Source organism: Ptiloglossa arizonensis, chromosome 7 (assembly GCF_051014685.1).
Source record: "Ptiloglossa arizonensis isolate GNS036 chromosome 7, iyPtiAriz1_principal, whole genome shotgun sequence".
NCBI classification, from domain to species: domain Eukaryota; kingdom Metazoa; phylum Arthropoda; class Insecta; order Hymenoptera; family Colletidae; genus Ptiloglossa; species Ptiloglossa arizonensis.
In genome coordinates, this window is record NC_135054.1 from 12,889,157 (window position 1) to 12,907,932 (window position 18,776).

An 18,776-nucleotide genomic window follows, 5' to 3' on the forward strand; every position below is an offset into this window, starting at 1 on the left:
AACTGCAAGTTACGACGAAAGGCGAGAGGAGAGTTAAAAGTTATGTGCGTTCCCCCACTCGAAACTTTCTCATAAAGCCGAAAGAAGAGATAGAGGGGGGGAACGTCGTTAAACAGTTAGCAATAAGTTTTCTTCGTTATGTGCGCGTCTATGCTTACTTAAGTAAGCACAGGAAGGAAGGAAGGATGTTCTAATACTCTTTAGAAAGGATTCAGTTTATGGAATATTCAGTTTCTCTTTTCTTTCCATGTGCTTTTAAATGTTCAGCTGCGAATATTTAACAAGAGGCAACTTATATTATTAATTAAAACAAGTTCATAATAATTTTCAAACTTCTAAATTGTATTCCTCTTAGAATGTATTAATGCACAGTAGAGACATATATTAAGAATTAATAGAATACATTGAAAGGTATAGAGAAGTACAAGTTCAAAAGTCGCCATATTGTTAAATATTATGTTCTTTATCCTAGACGTGTCGCACTCGTACAAATTGAACAAAAAAATCAGTCGATTGTGTTAACCAGATACGGTACAATAAAATTAACGACGTCCATTGAGCAGACTTCAAACCGTGATGTATACGAGGGGATTATTACTTGATAATTACTTGAAATTGTGTTCGCACTCGGTCGAAACACGCAGAAATATCTCTGCAAGCTATCAATGGTTAGCTATCAATGGTGTTTTTTTATTTAAATTCTCAAGAATAGCCTAGAAAGTGTTCGTCTAGACTAGAATTCACCCCTATAGGGAGCGATTCCTTTTCCGGTTGATCCCTCCTCTCTCATGAATTTTCTTACTCGCACTCCGCACCGCTTCCGGCTACTTTTCTGATTTTGAACCGCTGCTGCATCTGCGGATAGACGCATCTTCCCGTGGCAACCGGCTCCGAAGAGCAGATCGAATAAATTCCATGAAAATCCACGTCCCTCGCAAAGAATTTTCCTATAAGCCTCTTTCTAGGGGAAATCCCTAACCTTTACTTTTCATTTTGTAAGGATCATGCGCTCTTCGCTTTCTTTATTTTACGTTTCGTTCCATTTACCGCCATTTCTTCGCTCGTTCTCGCATCCAACGCTTCTACCCCGTTTAATCGAGTTACGTACTTGCAGGCGCTAACGAGACTGCTTTTCAAAAAGTAACTCAACGATTCGAATTTTCACCGAGCTGGGTACGCGCATCTCTCTCACTGCCCCTTGCAACAACAATCATTACATTCCCACAATTCCCGGTGTTGCATAGTAATTTCAATTTTAATCTCGAGCTCTACAACCCCTAAGAGGATTTAAAAGAAAATCCGCTTTGTTAGCTCTCAGCAGTTTAATCCTTCATCCGTCTTCAGTCGCATTAAGTATTCAGGTGTCTTCTAAAGTTACATTGTAATCTTGGTAAGGTTGCAGAATTCGATCGGGTGACAACAACGGGCTAATCATCACCCGCCAGAAGCGATCCCGTCGGTTGGAAATCGAACAGAAGGCAAAGGGGGTTCGTCGGATGAAAAGGATTCGAGCAATCGAACCTAGTGAAATCGAACTGTTGATCAATTTTCTCTCAGTAATGCTAGTTGTTCGGGTATAGGTGCAGTTCCCATGACTGCATAAATTCCAATGAACTGTGAATCCTGTCGCGGGCCAAAGGATCAATGAGCCACGAATACGGTTAAGGAGAGGAATGGTTTCACTTTACGAGCGAACATTTTCATGTCATTTTGTATCTCTGTGAAGATGGAAGCTCATTTGTCTTACGATCCGCGAGTAATTCGACGCGGGAGTCTGGTTTATCGCAGTGAATCGAACTTCCTTGATTTCGAACGATTCCAAGTAATACATCGACGAATGTCGTTTTCCGAAATTGTGGTTTTCATTTCAATCCACGCGATTCGAACGAGGACAGGGATTCGACTAGACGGTTCTTTGACAACGTACCGAAAGCCATTTCGTTTTCCAAAATGGAGAATATGTAATTTAATAAAATGTTCATACGCTCTAAAAAAATCGTGTTTCATTTTCACCGAAAAAAAAAAAACGAAATGTCTTTCCGAACGACCCAATAGAATCGGATGGGTCTATATTGTTTCTGGACATCGTACGAACGATGATGCGTCGGGAGTTACGTTCGCGGGTTGACGTCGAATAAATTAATTGCAAACATACATCCGTTTCCCAACAGAGAATAAGAGGAGCGTTATCTCGTATGAAACTGAATGTGGCGTTACGAAACTTCGGTGGTGGCTCTTCCGCGGTTGTTTTATCGTCTCATTGGGGGCTGGAGCCGCGCGTCATAAAGTACGGAAGCGACATAAAACATATCCTTGCGATAAATTCGCGGGAAAGTACGGGCCGCGGCGTTGCTTAATGCAAATCGGTCGACACCTGGGATAAAAACTGCGCATATTTTGGACAGCTAGCAAGCATCGTGCTCGGAAAACGATTAAAGGGGCGAAATAAAGCTGGGCCGCGCGTTGTTTTATCGGCTCGTTCCCCGTACATCGTGTACAATTTCACAGAGTGAAACAGAACAGTGATTACTTTATCCAAACATCGCATGATTACTTGCATTATTGACACATTGTCCCACTCTTGGTACGTTTTCCATACGAAAATTTCGACCAGGTGAGTTCCAACCTGTTGGACAGATCGAGGTGGGTGCAAATGAAATTCATGACGACCCATTGTGTAATTAATCGGGCATAAATACATATATACACGCATACACGGAAACAGATCGAAGAGATTGCCGAGGACTGAGCTTGCGTAACGATAATTGTGAGCAGTTTGAGAGGAACATCCAGTTTCAGTTAATTGAAGAGGAGATGGCTTCCGGCATACGACAACCGCAGATCTCACAGTTCAGTGCGAACCAGATTGAAAGTTGAACAATTGTTCTTGAAGTTTTTTTATCGAATTATAGCAAACCGTTTCAAACGATCGATTTAATTCAGAAACTTTAACTTCGATAGAGAATTTCGTTATCATTAACGTCCCGGTTACGCATCAGTCGTAACTATAATACACATGTGACTTGTATTTTTTCATAATACGATTTTAAATCATACACGGCGCTAAATTCAAGAGTCAAAATATTGTGGATATCGAAACGTGTCCTAGTAAATGGAATCTAACGTGCTGTGATTTATTTTTCTTTAATTGTATAATATTTTATCACGTAAAAGGATTCGAAGAATAATCTTTTCCTGAATCTCTTTTTCTTTTCTATTATTCTATTATCGAAATTGAAATTTTATTTTTGCTCTTTGTTTCGAGTAAATCATTTTGTTCGATCAAGTGTCTAATCAATTTGTAATAAAAGTCGAGTGCAATCATCCGATAGGACGAACAGTTAGGATGTGGGTTGTCGTGAGTTACAGATTCTGTAGGTTCAGATATCTCGAGTCCAGGCAACTATTATCGATTTTGACCTGTGAATGCAATTACGGGAAATCACCGATATAACTAATTACTTCAATACCCGTGCTTCAATCACTGGGCAGGCTGATACGGAACGCTGCCTTTAATTATACGCTCTGCCCGTTAATAAATTAACATTCTACTGGTGCAAATAAAATGTAGTGAACTCGCACGATAAAGGTCTGGTTCTCATTATGCGTTCAATCGACGCTAGACAGGCGATTAACGATCAACAAAATGTTGGACAATTTGCAGAATGATCGATGGAATTGCGACGGATTGTTAACTTCTTTTTAATGCTTGTGATAACGCTTTCGAGACTTCAAAGTCGTGAAAAGATCAAGTTTTTTCCTAGAAAGAAAAGGATTGTACGGAATCTATTCTGTAACATAAATTATACAAAATTTTGAACGTCACTTTTAGAAAACTAGCTAAACATGAATATATGTAACATTATTTTTATATTATCACAAATCAATGTTACACAAATAATATCAATTTCATACTAATACAAAAATTATGTTCAGTGGTAAAATTGCTTTAACAAAAATGGTCTTTTTCTCGGTTCTGCTAATACTTTGCACTTTCATTGATATGTAACACCTGGTTGGGTTATTTATTATATTTAGGACGAACAAAGTGAAACATTTTTTAACTCTGAATTTAATATTCTTTCAACTATCGGTACAGAAGAAACGTTATTATTCGTTTCATCCGGATCAGTTATACTATTACGTTCTCCACTATGTATTTTATCCTCTTCGTATCGTAACGTATAACAATCGCAAAGTATAATTATTAATAGAGTATGAACAAACAAAAGAAAGAAATAATTATTTTAATATTTTCTCCTTCATTTCTCTCATCTTTTGCTCGATTAATTTTTTTTTCCTGGCGAAGACATTCGAGCGTGGTTGCTTCGACGTACAAAATTCATCTTCCTTCTGATCATTTTGGTCGGTACTATAAATCGCATTTCACTCTAAACACTCTAATCTGTTCATCGAAATTGAAATTAGAGATCAACCGATCAATTAATAAACTGATAAGGAGGGCTCTGCGAAATGGGAGCTTCATCGGAAGTACGAATTAATTTACGAATGGATTATGATAAAAGCCGAACCGGCGCACTAATATCGAGTCGCTAATTGCCGGTTATTAAACAACATCGACCGGTAATACGGGGAATATTTATTAGCAGCATGGTGCATGAACGGTCGTCCCAATATTGACTTTGCCCACCTTCGTTTACTGTCCACGATGCACGTATTAATGACTGTAAACAATGAGCAAATTGTTCTAACCAGGAATAACGTAATTTCCATTCAGCGTTGAAATTTTCGCCCGATAAGGTGGTTATCGATTATTAAACCTACGAAATTTCGCGACGGTGACACGTATAGGTCGACCAATGTTCTAATTTTCCAATCGAGAACATTGGGTTTAATGTTTTAGAAATTTCAGGGTAGAAATAGCTACAATATCGAAATGGTAGTACATATCGTACGGTAGACGCCAAAGGGCGTTCGATACGTATGCTCGTGAAATACGATTTAGAGATTTCCGCACACGGTGTCGAAACTCAACAGTTTGACACGAGTTACTGGTTGCCTCGAAAATATCGATTCTCTCATGCGAATAATTGTGTCAAGTTATTAACACGGCTTAGAGTAAGCTTTAAAGGTAAGAATTTAACAAAAAATTTGAGTACAATATTAAATCGAACGAAACAGAATTCTTGCATCTGCAATAATTTGGAAAATTTCCTGTGTGCACTTCGATCGAACGTGCTGAATAGTTTTGTTGAAAGAATATGGTAAAATATTCTTATTAAACCATAAAGAGGAGTATGATAAAATTGTTCCTCTCCAGTAGTACGTTTTACGTCCATTTAGAAGAGCGATGTAGCCCATCTTAGTTCTCAAAATCAAGTATAGTTAGACCGAACACTTACAAAGTCAATGTATCTTAAATCATGGTCCATCGAAAGGAAATAAGTCTCACGTATAATCAAGATAGATCGTTTCTACACCACGGCTGCATTATTTATAATAATACCTACCTCTTGTAGAAGTCGTACAGTATCGCGATAAGTGGTGGTCGCGGAAATTGATTTCCAACGATCAGAAACTCGCGGAAGTTCGAAATATTTCACTTACGAGAGTTTCACGAAGAGAATTACATTTCTCAATCGTATTTTTCACGGTGGCCCGTTGGCCGTTTATTATTTGCGACAAAAGTACGATTTTTCACCGACCCCACAAATTTGTAAAATGATTCTGTGTCGGTCGATAAATTTCTCGCGTAACCGTACGCGTAAACAAACTGCGAACACGTGAACAATACGCCAAAAATGGATAAACTCGTTCGAATTTATCCGAAGGCTCGGCCGGAATTTATAAATTTACGGTGGAATTATTCTTTTATTCTAGCACCGGCGGGGGATACGTCGTTTCGATTAAGCGATTTTCATTTCCTTTTTACGCGGGTAAAATGTATTTTTCGCGCATTCGGGAGAAACGGCGTAACTCAATGGGTTAAAACGAAGTATCGTTTAATTAAATATCGTGCCGCAGTATTTCTCGAGAATGCGTCTCGGCTTGCACTCGAACCTTTTACTCTGCGTAACGTTTCTTTTACGCGAAATTTAATTGGACATTTTTGTACGAAGTTCCCCCATCAAAAGAAAATCCCATAATTAATCGCGTTTTAACTGTGTTGCACTCCAGTGTGATTCGATTACACCGTGTCAAATGCTTTGTTTGACCATTGCGCGTTTATAAAAGACACGGTGTGATTTGTGGCAAAGCTAACGAGGAAACGATACTTCGTCCAAAAATAAATCAAAATTACAGAACGATCTTTTTCTTCCTATGATATCTCCTATTCTCAGGAAGTGGACTTTTATAATGTTTGAGGTGTTTTTACTCGATGTCATCCTCGTTTCTTCGCAAGGGCTTTTAAATTATTTAACACTTAGATGTATCGAGACGATGTTAAAGTTAAGACAATGTTAAACTCTGTTAAAGTTTTGCGAATAAACTTCAAATTTTCACTATTCGATCGCAGACAATAATGATCTCTGTTTTTCAATCGGAGAATAAATTCAATTGTTTGCATTTGCCACAAATTTTTTATACGTCACGGGGTTGAAAGAATTACTTTTGATAAAATGTTGGTATCGTTGAAAATTAGTCGATTCTTCGTCCAAAATAAATCAAATAAAGTAAGATAAAATGATGTAAATAATAAACTAAAGCACATCGAAATAACAGGATAAATTATTTTCACGGGTGGTTTCTTTTACGAGATTATCGACTTGGGAAATTGATTCGACGCGTGTTTTCATAACAGATTATATTCCGTTCTCGCAACAGAAGCTGCGAAGATATTAAAACAAAATTTCCCAGACGTGTAACGCGCGCCAGTTAACATTTTAATTTATTACGACACGAGCTACCGAAGCGCTAAAATATCAACGACGAATATTGAATTCCAACGAATGTTACATTAATCGCGCGTTATATAAACGAGCTAGAAGTTCCGTGAAATGGCGTTAAATGAAAATGAACTTCCCTGCTCGAACCCGATAAGGAGACCGAGTTCCTCGGATTAAGTGGATTGGAAGGTAAAAGTTTGCCGAAAGACGCCTAACGTCATAACAACGCGAGCTACTTCTACTCCTCTCGAACTTTCTTCAAAGTCGACCAGGGATGGTTCTCATTATCATCCAATCAGCATGATAAAACTTTTCGGCGGAATAACAAAAAGCTTTTAGCTATTTTATCGCGATTTACCTACCAAACTAGCGACGAGATCGAGTTCAAGATAAGATCTTATCTCGAGTTCCCTCGATAAGATCAATCGACGCGATGTTAAATTCTTACCGATCTGTTGGCAAGTAGAAGCTCAATTTTGTAAAGCGAACAGGAGATTGTTAACGAAAAGTTGGTAAAGAGAATACCTATTACTAGAGCAACTACGAAACCCCAGGTGATTAAAATTCCTTTGTAGAAAATTTTAAACAACTTAAATTACATTTTCTATTATTTTATGTATAAAATTACATTATTGTTACGAAGCAAGCCAATTTCATCGTCATGTTCGACGATGAGTTCTTAACGCAGCAGCTATAGATTCGATCGAACTGGGAGTGGTTAATATTTTCGTCTTATGGAAAGTTCAAGTAGCGTTAGAAGCCTAGAATACTGGAGACTGTTATGGAAGCTGAGTTGGTTAGTTCAACGGAAATAAGTCCGTGAAAATAATCACAAAAGAGCAATGTTCTTCTTCCTCGAATAAAAAGCGGAAGTTTCGAGCGTTATAAAACGCTTTGCATACAAACCGTTGAAGTTTTATTAAAACTTTGATCTGCGATGTACCTTTTCGTGAATATTAATTCTACATTATGTAAAAGGTATATGCTGATTATTTGGATACACTTCTGGGGTGAATTCAGCATAGAGGAATAATAAAAAGTGTTCCCATAGATTTGCAAACATTTTACCGCGTATCGAATTTTGTTTCTTTTTCTTTGCTGAGTCCATCACCAAAGTGAGCGTTACTCGTTAAGACGTACTCTGTTCGTATAGAAAGTTACGTGTTAATTTTCTTCAGCGATAATAGTTCCATTAGAGTATTTCTTCTTTGTTTACTCGCACAGCGAACCGAACATTGCTAAGTATCTAATTAGCTTGGTAAGTGCAAACGAGTAGTGTTAGCAGTGAAGCAAGCACGAAAAAAAAAAAAAAAAACGGAACACGTGAACGAGAGATTCCCGTGTTTCGAAGTGACAGGATCGACCACGATTCCGTAACACGTGGCCCGCTTACGAGTCACAGGATACGTAGGACACATTACTGCTGTCATACGTGATTCACGTTGTTAATGCGCAGCTGGTGTCATAACGCACAGCACAACGTTTCGCTAAACAACGAGCTGTTAGATTGGGATCAACACTGAGAAGTAAGTCAGGCGAATGCGGAGAGATAAAACAGATACAGAAAAAGTTCATGAACAGTTGAACAGAAACACTGAAAGCTGTATAAATGTGTAATTACCCCAGCGTGTAGCCTCCCGGTCGAGGATTTCTTTGAACAAAAAAAGAGAACAGAGAAACATTGAGTTAATCAACGTCCGTACACGCACCCGAGCAACTTAAAAGGAATGATATGCAATACGGAAAGCAATAAAAATTTTTTGACGCCGAAAACTCTTCCAACACGGGGCACAAATAACGAACGACGGATGCTCGATACTCTCTTCTGCACGATTGCAAGCAATTTTGATTGTACGAAGGTTCGAATCGCCTCAAACGTTTCGCTTTCAGTGTGATTAAAAGTCATTGAAATTTCGCCAGCTTTCCGTCACGATCCAAAGTCTCTTTTGAAATTTTTTTCAAATTTTCGATACGTCCGTGGTCCCTGACACTTTCAAGGCTTCCAAGGAATTATCGAGATCCGATGGAGTGGCGAACTTGGGGATTCCCGGTGAGCTACGGGATTACAAGGAGTACGAAGATCACCGAGACATTCAGGCTGACAGGACATTCGAGACTACAGAGGACTTTAAGGACTGCTGGGGATATGGGCTTCTCCATGATCTCACGGATTATCAGAACCTTGAGGTCCCTCATATCCTTAAGGTCTAGAATGAGGTTAGGGTCTGCTGGAAAGGTGAAGAGGAACCGAAATACTGGGGATCAGATCGTGTTACCAGAATCTTGACGATTATTAGTATATTGAATATTTGCAGTCTTTTTCGGTCTGCAGAGATCACCGTGACCAGGTTGAAGACTAAACTTAGTCTAAACTTAGAAGACTAAACTTGGAAGAGTGCCATAATTTTGAAGATCAGATCGTGTGGTCTCTTCTGATCCCAGAAACTGACTAGCACGTAGGATACTCGTAAGGTACTAGCAGAGACTTCTGGTTCTACGAGATCCAAGGTACGATATCGAGCTACGTGGTCTCTCGTCGGTTTGAAAGTTACCAGAATCCAGAATCATTGTAAGTGTAGGACTATCGGGATCCTCCAACTAACAAGAAGTCAAGTAGCATCTGGACTATGGCGTCTTCAGTTTGTGGCGTATCAAGAGTATTGGGATGTCCAGGATTAGTTGAAACTTGAAGTCTATTAGAAGTTTCTCAGTTAACTGACTTGAGATCGAGGCCCCTGTATTTAGATCTGTTTTTAACTTCGAAATAGCTTTGCTCTTTAGTACTTTCGAAACGTTGGAGACTTTTAGACACTGAAGATCGTTTAAACGATTAAAATTGATTAGCTATCGATTTTCTACTCGTACATTGCGAAATGTTCGGGATCACACAGTTTCAAGAAATCTTTGAAGCAATTCGAAACTTTCGATCGTATGTTCGAAACGATGCGGAGGTCCTTTAACCTACGACAATGATAGAAATTCGTAGAACAAGCAAACTCACCTGGCTGACACTCTTGTTTTTGATCTTGTCGAGAGGCAGTCGCTCTTTGACATAGTGAAGATTCAAGATGTCCTTGACGCGTTCCTTGTCCTGAAGGATTTGCTGTACACCCGGTTCCTCAAGGGCCGCGTTGCTTGGCGCAAACAGAGTGACGTCGCGCAGGTGACTTATGGTGCTCATGATTTCCTCGCCGAAATCACGAATCGTCTCGTAAAACTTGTACACCGGTCCGTCCTCCTTTTCCTGAATGTAGAGAATAGATTTCTGTTTATCGATTTCGGGGTGCCGACACACTGATACTACACGGGGATCGTTAATACAGAAAGAAAAGAAATAAATGAAAATGATTAAAAAAAGACGTAAAAAAAGAGGATGGAGAACCTCGATGCATTCATAGTACGAAATTTGCGAAGATTTTGCGGTGATAATACTTATTGTTACGTAGGATCAAATTTTTTAGAATTAAAATATGTTTCGTTAACGAATCAAACATTCTTTTGACTAGAGTTAGCTTTGCGACAGAGGGTAGTTGAAAGAAGTATTTTTTTATTTATTACCTTTCGAGGTATATAATGCTTTTGAATATTTATAAAGCACGATAAAACAACCAGTTTCGCATATTTCGCTCCTGCACGAAGATGACAAATAAAATGCTCGCAAAGGACACAAGGGGAGGTTATTGATAACACAAACACAAAGCTTCAAACCGTTGTAGAACAATTAAACTCGCGTTGTCCGATCGAATGAAAAACCCAGGAAGTTAAGGGAGTAGTTATGTAGGTATTAAAGTCGTTGTCGATGAAATGTTTCGAGATACGAGGAACGAATTTGAACGCACATCAATACCCGATGAAAAAATTAATAAACATTGTACAGAGTGATTTGTACAATTGGGACAGGCCATGTCTCTTTTCTAGTTTAAAATAGGAAAAAAGTTGTTCCCCTTCGTAAATATTTTTCCGAGTGTATCACGTTTATCTGACGTTATTCTGTTTCGAGGAATTTTTATGACGGGACGATTTCGTTACAAAGGACAACAAATTGACATTCGTTGTTTCATATGGAACATAGATTTTTTTTATCACCAAAATAAATGCAATCGCTGAATTGAAGCTTTTAACGTATTGTCCGAGCGTGTTATAAAGTATAACGCGATCAAAATAGGGGAAAATTCTGTATGAAAAAATTTGTTCAATATTTGCAATAAATTTTGTTTCGTTCTGGACATCGACTGCGGATGTGATAATTTTTGTTTTAGTTAAAATACCTTCATCATTTCGATGTAATCAAACGAAATAGTGGGAACTACTTCTCCGAGTAACCTTGAGCGACCACTTAATATACTTCCAACTTAATCGTCCCGCGTTCTACACGAATTTTTAAAATTAATTTTCTCGAGAACGAAGGCTCGTAGAGAAAAATTTTATTCTACCTTCTCTATTCAATTTTTACATCAAAACTTACACATTCTCAACGATTTCTACTACTCGCATCGAATAAGATTATCAATAAGTGTAAACAATCATTGGATACTTTTCGTTGGACAATTTTCTTTAAAATTGTTTCACTCGACCCGCCACTTTATTATACATATTCGGAAGAAAATCACTACGGGCGTCGTATTTCCGTCCTTTTAGCACCGAACGAATCCGTTCCGTTTTATTTCATGGCATCGTTTGTCAACGCTTTTCGCCGCGCTCAATCTGCAACAACGATTTTCCTTATATTCACTCGTAAAAGAGATTCACGATCTGTCCCAATCGTGCGAACGACCCTGTACAACTCGGGAAGACAAGGTTCGCGATCGTTACGCGTCTTCGCATCACGATCAAATAGTCGCGCGCGCACGCGAGTCATCGTGACGTTGGAACGTTACTCCACGACGCGACGGGGTGACTCGTTTGGCAGTGAGTATCAGTAGATCAAAGTCTCGCTAATTAACAGTCGATTCGAGACACGGGAGCTCGCTAGACGGAAACGAATGTCGCGAACATTGACGCTGACGTTTCGAATAATCATGAGTTTCCTCGCTGTTGTATCCGCGGGCGTCTGATTTAAAGGAAAAGTCGAGTGAGCTAAACGCGCATCAAATGGGGATCGAACGCCGCTCGATCGGATTAAAGACGGTCCTGGTAATTAACGAGTCGGTGATTAGCTGTTCGCGACGACCGATTTTCCCTCCCTTGTTTCTCGGCGCTCATCGACCGGATTAACGACTGAGAACGGGGAAAATAAGAAGCGAACGAGAAAATCAACGCAAAAGGAATTGGAAGGACGCGTGGTTGTGGCGGTACAGGAACTCCTCGTTAAAAAGCTCGGATTTTTATCTCGATAAAAGTTTCGAAAGTAGCTTGACCACTGGTGACGTTCACTCGAAGAGCACGTGAAGTCGACTATCGTTCGTTGATGACGATATTAAATTTTAGTATTTGTCATTGTATCTTCGTAGGTGAGTTATCAACGGTTAGGCGAGGTTTTCCCGATGAAAATTGGTCCAAACATAACCCTATTTAGAGTATTTTTAATTGTATGGTATTCGAGAATTTTTGGAAAATTTTGAATTACGAACAATTCCAAAGTACTCCGAACGAGGCCGTGTTTGGACTCGTTTATATCTGGAGAACCTCGCCAATCCATTGGTAATAAATTTTTGAAAATATAATGACAAGTAAAATATATATTTTTATTTTGTATTGATGCTTCGAAGTCACATGCAATGCTTAGCCTCTGATTGAGACGTAAATGGCCAACTCCTGGAATAAAATTGTCTACTGTACTCGTTAAAAGTCGCTGGTTGGATTCAATATTGTGACTTTTATCGAGGAGTTCCGTTCAGCTTGACAACTTCGAAAAGATCTTTCCATAGGCTGTCAAGTTTTTTTTTTAGTTTTTTAGCATCAGTTACACGCTTTTCCACCATTACGTTCAGACAGTGCCCTCAAGGATTTTTTCCAAGTTGTAGAGCTATAGTTCTTTTCCATTTTTGGACTTGCACTTATCCTCCGTCATTTTCCTTTTCATTCTTTGTACATGTTGCTTGGAATATTCGAAATTCGAAGCTGTAGATCTCGTTCGTCCTTTTGCTATTGATACAGTAGATGAAATTTAATATTTCTGAGATACGAATCGCTATTAATTATTAACATCAGCGGTAGTTTCGTAATTGGCAGCTGAAAATTCAAGACAGTTTTATGTCTACTTTATCAAAGCAAATAAAGCGTTTAAAAAAATCGGACTTCAAATGTCGAATGTTCTTTCAAGAAACGAATCGTGCGATTCGTGTATATCGAGGGAATGAAACCATTGTTAATCGTTAAAATTTTACGCGCACACATTAAATTTGTAGTAAAATTGTGATGAAATGTGCACGTGCTCCGTGTATAGCTTCAAAGTTCGTATTCTCAAAAATGAAGCCTCGTGCAAAAAAATTTTACTCTACATTTTCGATTCATTTTTACACTCGGATTCACCTACGTACCATTTTCGCTTAACACTGCGTCTAATAACATTCGCATCGAATGGAACGATTCGTTTGGTCAGCCTGTACTTTTTACCGTCGACTTCGTCTCGTTAATCTCCCTTTCGTGAGTTTCCTGAGACTTGGGCCGACAGGAAGCGGCGAAGGAGAAGATTAACCGGGCATTGGTAGCGTTACGGAGAAACAATATTGACACTGGGCAAAGGAAATAACAAAGGAGAACTACCGGCTGGTTCGCCAGCTGGGTATCGTCGAAAATAAAATATCGTCAAACTAACATCGGTAAGCAACAAGATAATAACGATACTGGTCTACTTCTAAGGTGCCTACGCTGGGAATAAATTAATGAGAGAACCTCTTGCAAACAATGTCGAGCCTTGATTGAAACGTAAAACAGGAAGGGTACGAAGGAAAGTAAAAAAGAAAAGAAAAGAAGAACTGACTCTTTGAATTGAAAACGTTTCCAATCACCGGAAGGACTCTCGTTCTGTCGGAACTGCCGCAGGCTGTTTTATTAATGAAGCCAAAAAGACTTTAATCAGAAACATCGAGAGGGGAAGTGTCGAGGAAGGTATTTCTAATTGCTTTTCCTTTGATTTTATCGGGTTTTCATTACACAGTGGATTAATTGAAAATGAAAGAAAATAGTCTGCTCGAATTTTGTCACAAAAGTCTCAACATATATATTTACTCTAACGTTATAAATATGTCACGAGTATTTTCACGACATCTATCGTTCCCTTTTTTCCTTTCAAATAACAGTTTATTCGTAACAAAAACAAAGTGGAAAACTTGTTCTCAAAAAGGAAGATTTGACGCTTGCTCGATTAACAGTTAATTCTCAAAGCGTTACTTTCCAAAATTTTGTACTTTTTAAGGATTGCAATCGCCCACATTTAATTCTAGAATCTGTTTAGCTCACCATTGCCTCTCATGCTTCTCTTACCATTCGATAAAATAAAATGGCATTCGGATCGTGCAGAACGAAACGTCCTTCCCTATTTTTTTTTTTTTTACGTAGACGATCGTTTTAATCGCAGTTACATCTAGAAAATTAATCTAAAAAGTAAAATACAGTAAGTACAGTCGGTGGTTCGAAAATCAACCGCAAGAGAGAATATGCTCTTTGCTCTCTGGGAGCTGTTCAATTTATTCGAGTTACTCAGTTCGTCCCGAGGAGAACGCAAGCATCCCGTCTTGTATTTTTTTTTCGTAAACGACACGAAGCAGTGAGAACGTAGAGTTCGCAAGATTGTTCCGACTGTTCTTACAGACTAACTACCTTCTGCACGTTTTCTAGAGAAACCAACAGAAGCTTGATACACGACTAATAACGACCGGCCGATCTAGAATCGCCCATTCGACTGTCGCAACGCAGCAAACGCGTTACATCGGAGGTTTGCGGAGTGTCGTGTGTATTCGATAGTCTCATGATGAGTTCATTTAATTAAGTACTTACGATGCCCTATACGACATGCAGAGTCCAATAGAGACATGCAAAGCACCACAGAATAACATCATTGAGTCAATATAAGAGTAATAAACACATGTACACAATTGATAGAAAATTCGTTTCGGCAATTAGTTCGAGACGAAAAGGGATTCGCGCGGATTTCGCTTCTCTACTCTCTCTCACGGAGCAAATTCTATCGTTCTACCTTGTGTTCCATTCTTTCGAAGAACGCTACGACCGAGCGACCAATAACCTTTGACGTCGTTTTCCTTCAGACGAAGGACAATTCGACACGTGTACATTAATATCGCACCGATAGAGGGCAGAGTATCGAAAAGAGGAGCTTTGCTGTTGGGAAACCAAGTGACGTGACACTGTAGAATTAAATTCCTTGATTCCTTTGACTCATCCAGATCGTACAAGCTACACGCAATCAGTATTGTAGGGTATTGAAAAAAGTGTCAGAGAGTTTAAGGGCTGTATTGTATTCTCTAAGGAGTACAACAAATTCTAGATCAACTTTAGAAAATGGTTACACGTAAAAGAGAACTTGTTAGCAAGAACGGAAAATTTATTAAGTACTTTTACTCCCTTTGGTAAGTGTTGCGTCTCAATAGCCTTAAACACCTTTCTTAATCACCCTGTCTACAGTGTCTAAAATTTCAAAGTCGATTTATAGTCACGTCACTTGGCGCCAGATTTAAAGGACATTGAACCACGGGAATTGGCAGTTCTATTTATGATAATAAAGTAGCCGGAGTTTATAAGTATTACTAAATGGAAATAAAATAACGTTCGGTAGAGAAACGCGACTTTAACGCGTTAAAAGTGGACGAAAAAGAAGGTAGATAACGACGATACACAAACATGTTCAATCGGATTCGGAGAATGATCTACATGATCGCAATATAAAGCCGTGGTAGAAAAAAAATTCGAATCCGTGTTCCCTCGAGTCTGATTACAGAAGAGGGAACTTGGTACAGAACAAATCAAACGAAAAAGGCCCCTTGAATTATCGACGATAATTGAAATTTTAATCGAATCCGTTCGTTGGCTTCCGAGTGTGCCAGTGTTCGCGACACAGTGGACGAAAAAAAAGGGGGGAGCGGGGAAGAGGATACCAGAAAGATAGTGGCGAGGAGGTGGGGGGATTACAGTGTAATTGCTTCCGTTCTTTTGTGCCAGTCGACTGCGGGAGAGAACACCGAGCGTTAATATCGGTGTAATAGAGTCGGACACGTGGCCGATAGTAATTTAATATCGGCACGCAATTAAACGCTCGATTGCCGGCTGCCCCGTGCCGATGGAAATCGTTATCGCGATAATAACCGGCGCGATTAAATAGATTATTCGACCATGTCTAGTCACGGACAACGACACGGATTATAGTTTGAAAAAATCAATTGGTCGTGCAAGGTCACTTCCCTCACCGCCGATCGCGTCGATCACCTACCATGGCACCACGCCACGCCTCCCTGCGCGTGAAAGCTGCGCGGCAGCGCGAGACGAGACATGGCGCTTAGGTGTAGCTGAGCAGTGGTGGGGGTAACTCTTCGGTGACCTCGAGGAGCCAGTTGATTTTGATTCAACTGTAACGCTTGAAGTTTCTTTGCTTCGATTGTCAATCGATTGTTTCAATACACTTCGTACTTCATTGATTTCACGAGGTCTCCCAATTAACGCGACCACTGTAATATTTTCGTCGCGAGGAAAAGTTTCCGGAGAATGAAAATATTTATTTCGAAGTAGCAGCTACCACGATCTTGTTTCTCGAGACTCAAAAATTCTTTAAATTAACCAATACAGAAGTCACCGTCTTTAAGGTTACGTTGTGAATAAAAATGTACAGTTCGACGAATGATTTTGATAGCCGGAAATATACGACCTCGAGAAAATGTTCCGTCGCGCGTCCGCTCCTGCAGAATAAATATTTACTCCCGATAAGATAAATATTCAGGGTGGTCTCCTTAAATGGGAGATTCTGTATATCGGCGCACGGTTAGAAGCTAACACGTGGATACATAAATCCACCGCACCTCGTTTTGCACCCAAAATACATTACGCGTCGCGTTAAAGTCTCCTGGCACATTCTTAAATTCATTCCTCGAGACATTTTTAGGTACTCGATGCCCGTGGCTTCGTCCACCGGAAACGCGCGACATAAAAACCCGGCAAGGAAAACAAAAATAATACCCTCGACTATCGAATTTCATCGCCAAGATCGAAGATCTCCGGTGCTCGACACACGAACAACCTCGAACTTAATCATTGGAACGTGTTCGACTTCACGAGAGATTAAAAATATCGGGTTGCATGCTAATATCTGTCTAACGGTCGCAGGACGTCTTCGCAGTTTGTACTGTTCTATCATTTTTTATTCTTTTTATTCCTCTTACTCTTGCTGTCGGAGGTTTGTCACCTCGACGAAAGGTCCTGTAAACAGTCTTATCGCACATAAAATATGAATACCTTCGTGGATCACGTCGTAACGTCGCGAACGAGATCGGCCGAACGACGCGGCGATCAATCTTGTCGATACCATCGTTGCTTCCGCAATTTTTGGTCCTCGTACGTGCACAAACATACACACACACACGCACACGCGCAACTGTACACGCACACACATATACGAACACGTACACGCGTCCATGAATCGTTTAGATCCGCAATCTCCGGCGTGAATTTAAGCAGGCGAAGTTGCAACCGGAGAAAGAACCTCGGGTACGCGAGCGGGCTTTTCGCGGGAAATCGTCCCGAGTCGATGAAAATGGCGACGAAATTTCTCGTTTCGTCGATCGTCGTGTCGGTCGAGCTGTCATTTACGTTCACGGGAACGAAAACGAACGAGTACCACCTCCCCCGCGGAAGGAATTTCCCGTGAAACGCGACACACGCACGGAAAGGGAGGGTAGGTAGGTAGGTAGGGGGGATGTTAGCGAAGAAAGAAGGTTTCCTTCGTTCCCGTGAGCGCCGCGTCGATCGGGCCCGCACACAACACGAATCGTGATCCAAGAAGGCGACGTGTGGCTCCCGAACGAACGGAGACCCTTCGGAAAACACAGAGTTAGCCTACGGGATTAAACGTACGTTTTATGAGATTATTAAAGAGATTATTTCTTACGTAGTCTAATTTTAGCGATAGATCAGGCGTGATGAGAGATGATTCAAAAAGGGGGATGAATGGCAACAGCGTTCATGATCGAATGCACTGATTCATGTCTCATGAGATATCGTGGCTATGCCGTATTTTTGTGAATGTCACGAGGGCTATAATATGCTTTCTCTATTCATGACTGACGGTGTCGCACGGAGTGGTACTCCGCGATTCGTCGACCAACATCGTGTACCGGTGCTCTCGTCCTTGACAACATGCGACATTCAAGGGAGGCTAACAGTCAGAGGCTAGGTGTGCAACGTGCAGTGCGTACTCTCGCTAGACACTGGCGGTTTACAAGGAAGATTTCATTCAGTCCCGTGATCCACTTGGCGTGTTTGCACGGCTCTCTGGGAGAGTCGTGTTTTCTCTCTCTTTCGTGCTTCGCTCGAGTTTGCGGCAACGGGTCTCTCGAGTCTCGGGGACGCGCGTGGGCGGGGGTGTGTGAACTGTCGTTAATCAGAGACTTTAGACGATGCGTGTGGGTTGGAACTGCGAGTACATGGTGGACGTTCGATGTTACGAACTCGTTGTCTCTGTATCTTTTAAACTCGGAGATGTCACATCTCTTTCGGAAATTGTCCCGCGAAACTCCGAGCATCGTTTTCGACAAGTTGCGAAGAGAAGGTGGAATTGATAAAAAGCGCCATGAAATTTATTCGCGATTGTCGAAACGCGCTAGGTTTTTTCGAGAACGAGAAGTAATTTTTTTTTTTTTTTTGCTTCGGAGTAACGTAATAGCGACAATGAGCGGTCCACTCGGCCTTGATGCCACGTTAACGAATACGTTACAAAATTTTATCGGAGATGGAAAATTTTTTATTTCGGAATTTGCAAATGAA

At 40.2% G+C, this 18,776-nt stretch overlaps 2 protein-coding genes across 4 annotated transcripts in view; one reads left to right on the forward strand and one right to left on the reverse strand.

Moving 5' to 3' along the window:
• The window catches only part of Fas1 (fasciclin 1 Fas1 domain-containing), a 411,004-nt gene that overhangs the window by 22,374 nt on the left and 369,854 nt on the right, over window positions 1-18,776 (reverse strand). For 2 of the 3 annotated variants that reach the window (XM_076317367.1, XM_076317365.1), the window contains exons 8-9: window positions 9,850-10,092; window positions 8,470-8,499 (exon numbers count right to left, since the gene is read on the reverse strand). In XM_076317367.1, coding sequence (XP_076173482.1) covers window positions 8,470-8,499; window positions 9,850-10,092 — 273 coding nt within the window. The remainder of the gene's footprint in view (window positions 1-8,469; window positions 8,500-9,849; window positions 10,093-18,776) is intronic. The other variant, XM_076317366.1, reaches the window with a different exon arrangement.
• The window catches only part of Orc3 (origin recognition complex subunit 3), a 142,037-nt gene that overhangs the window by 15,656 nt on the left and 107,605 nt on the right, over window positions 1-18,776 (forward strand). The window lies entirely within an intron of this gene.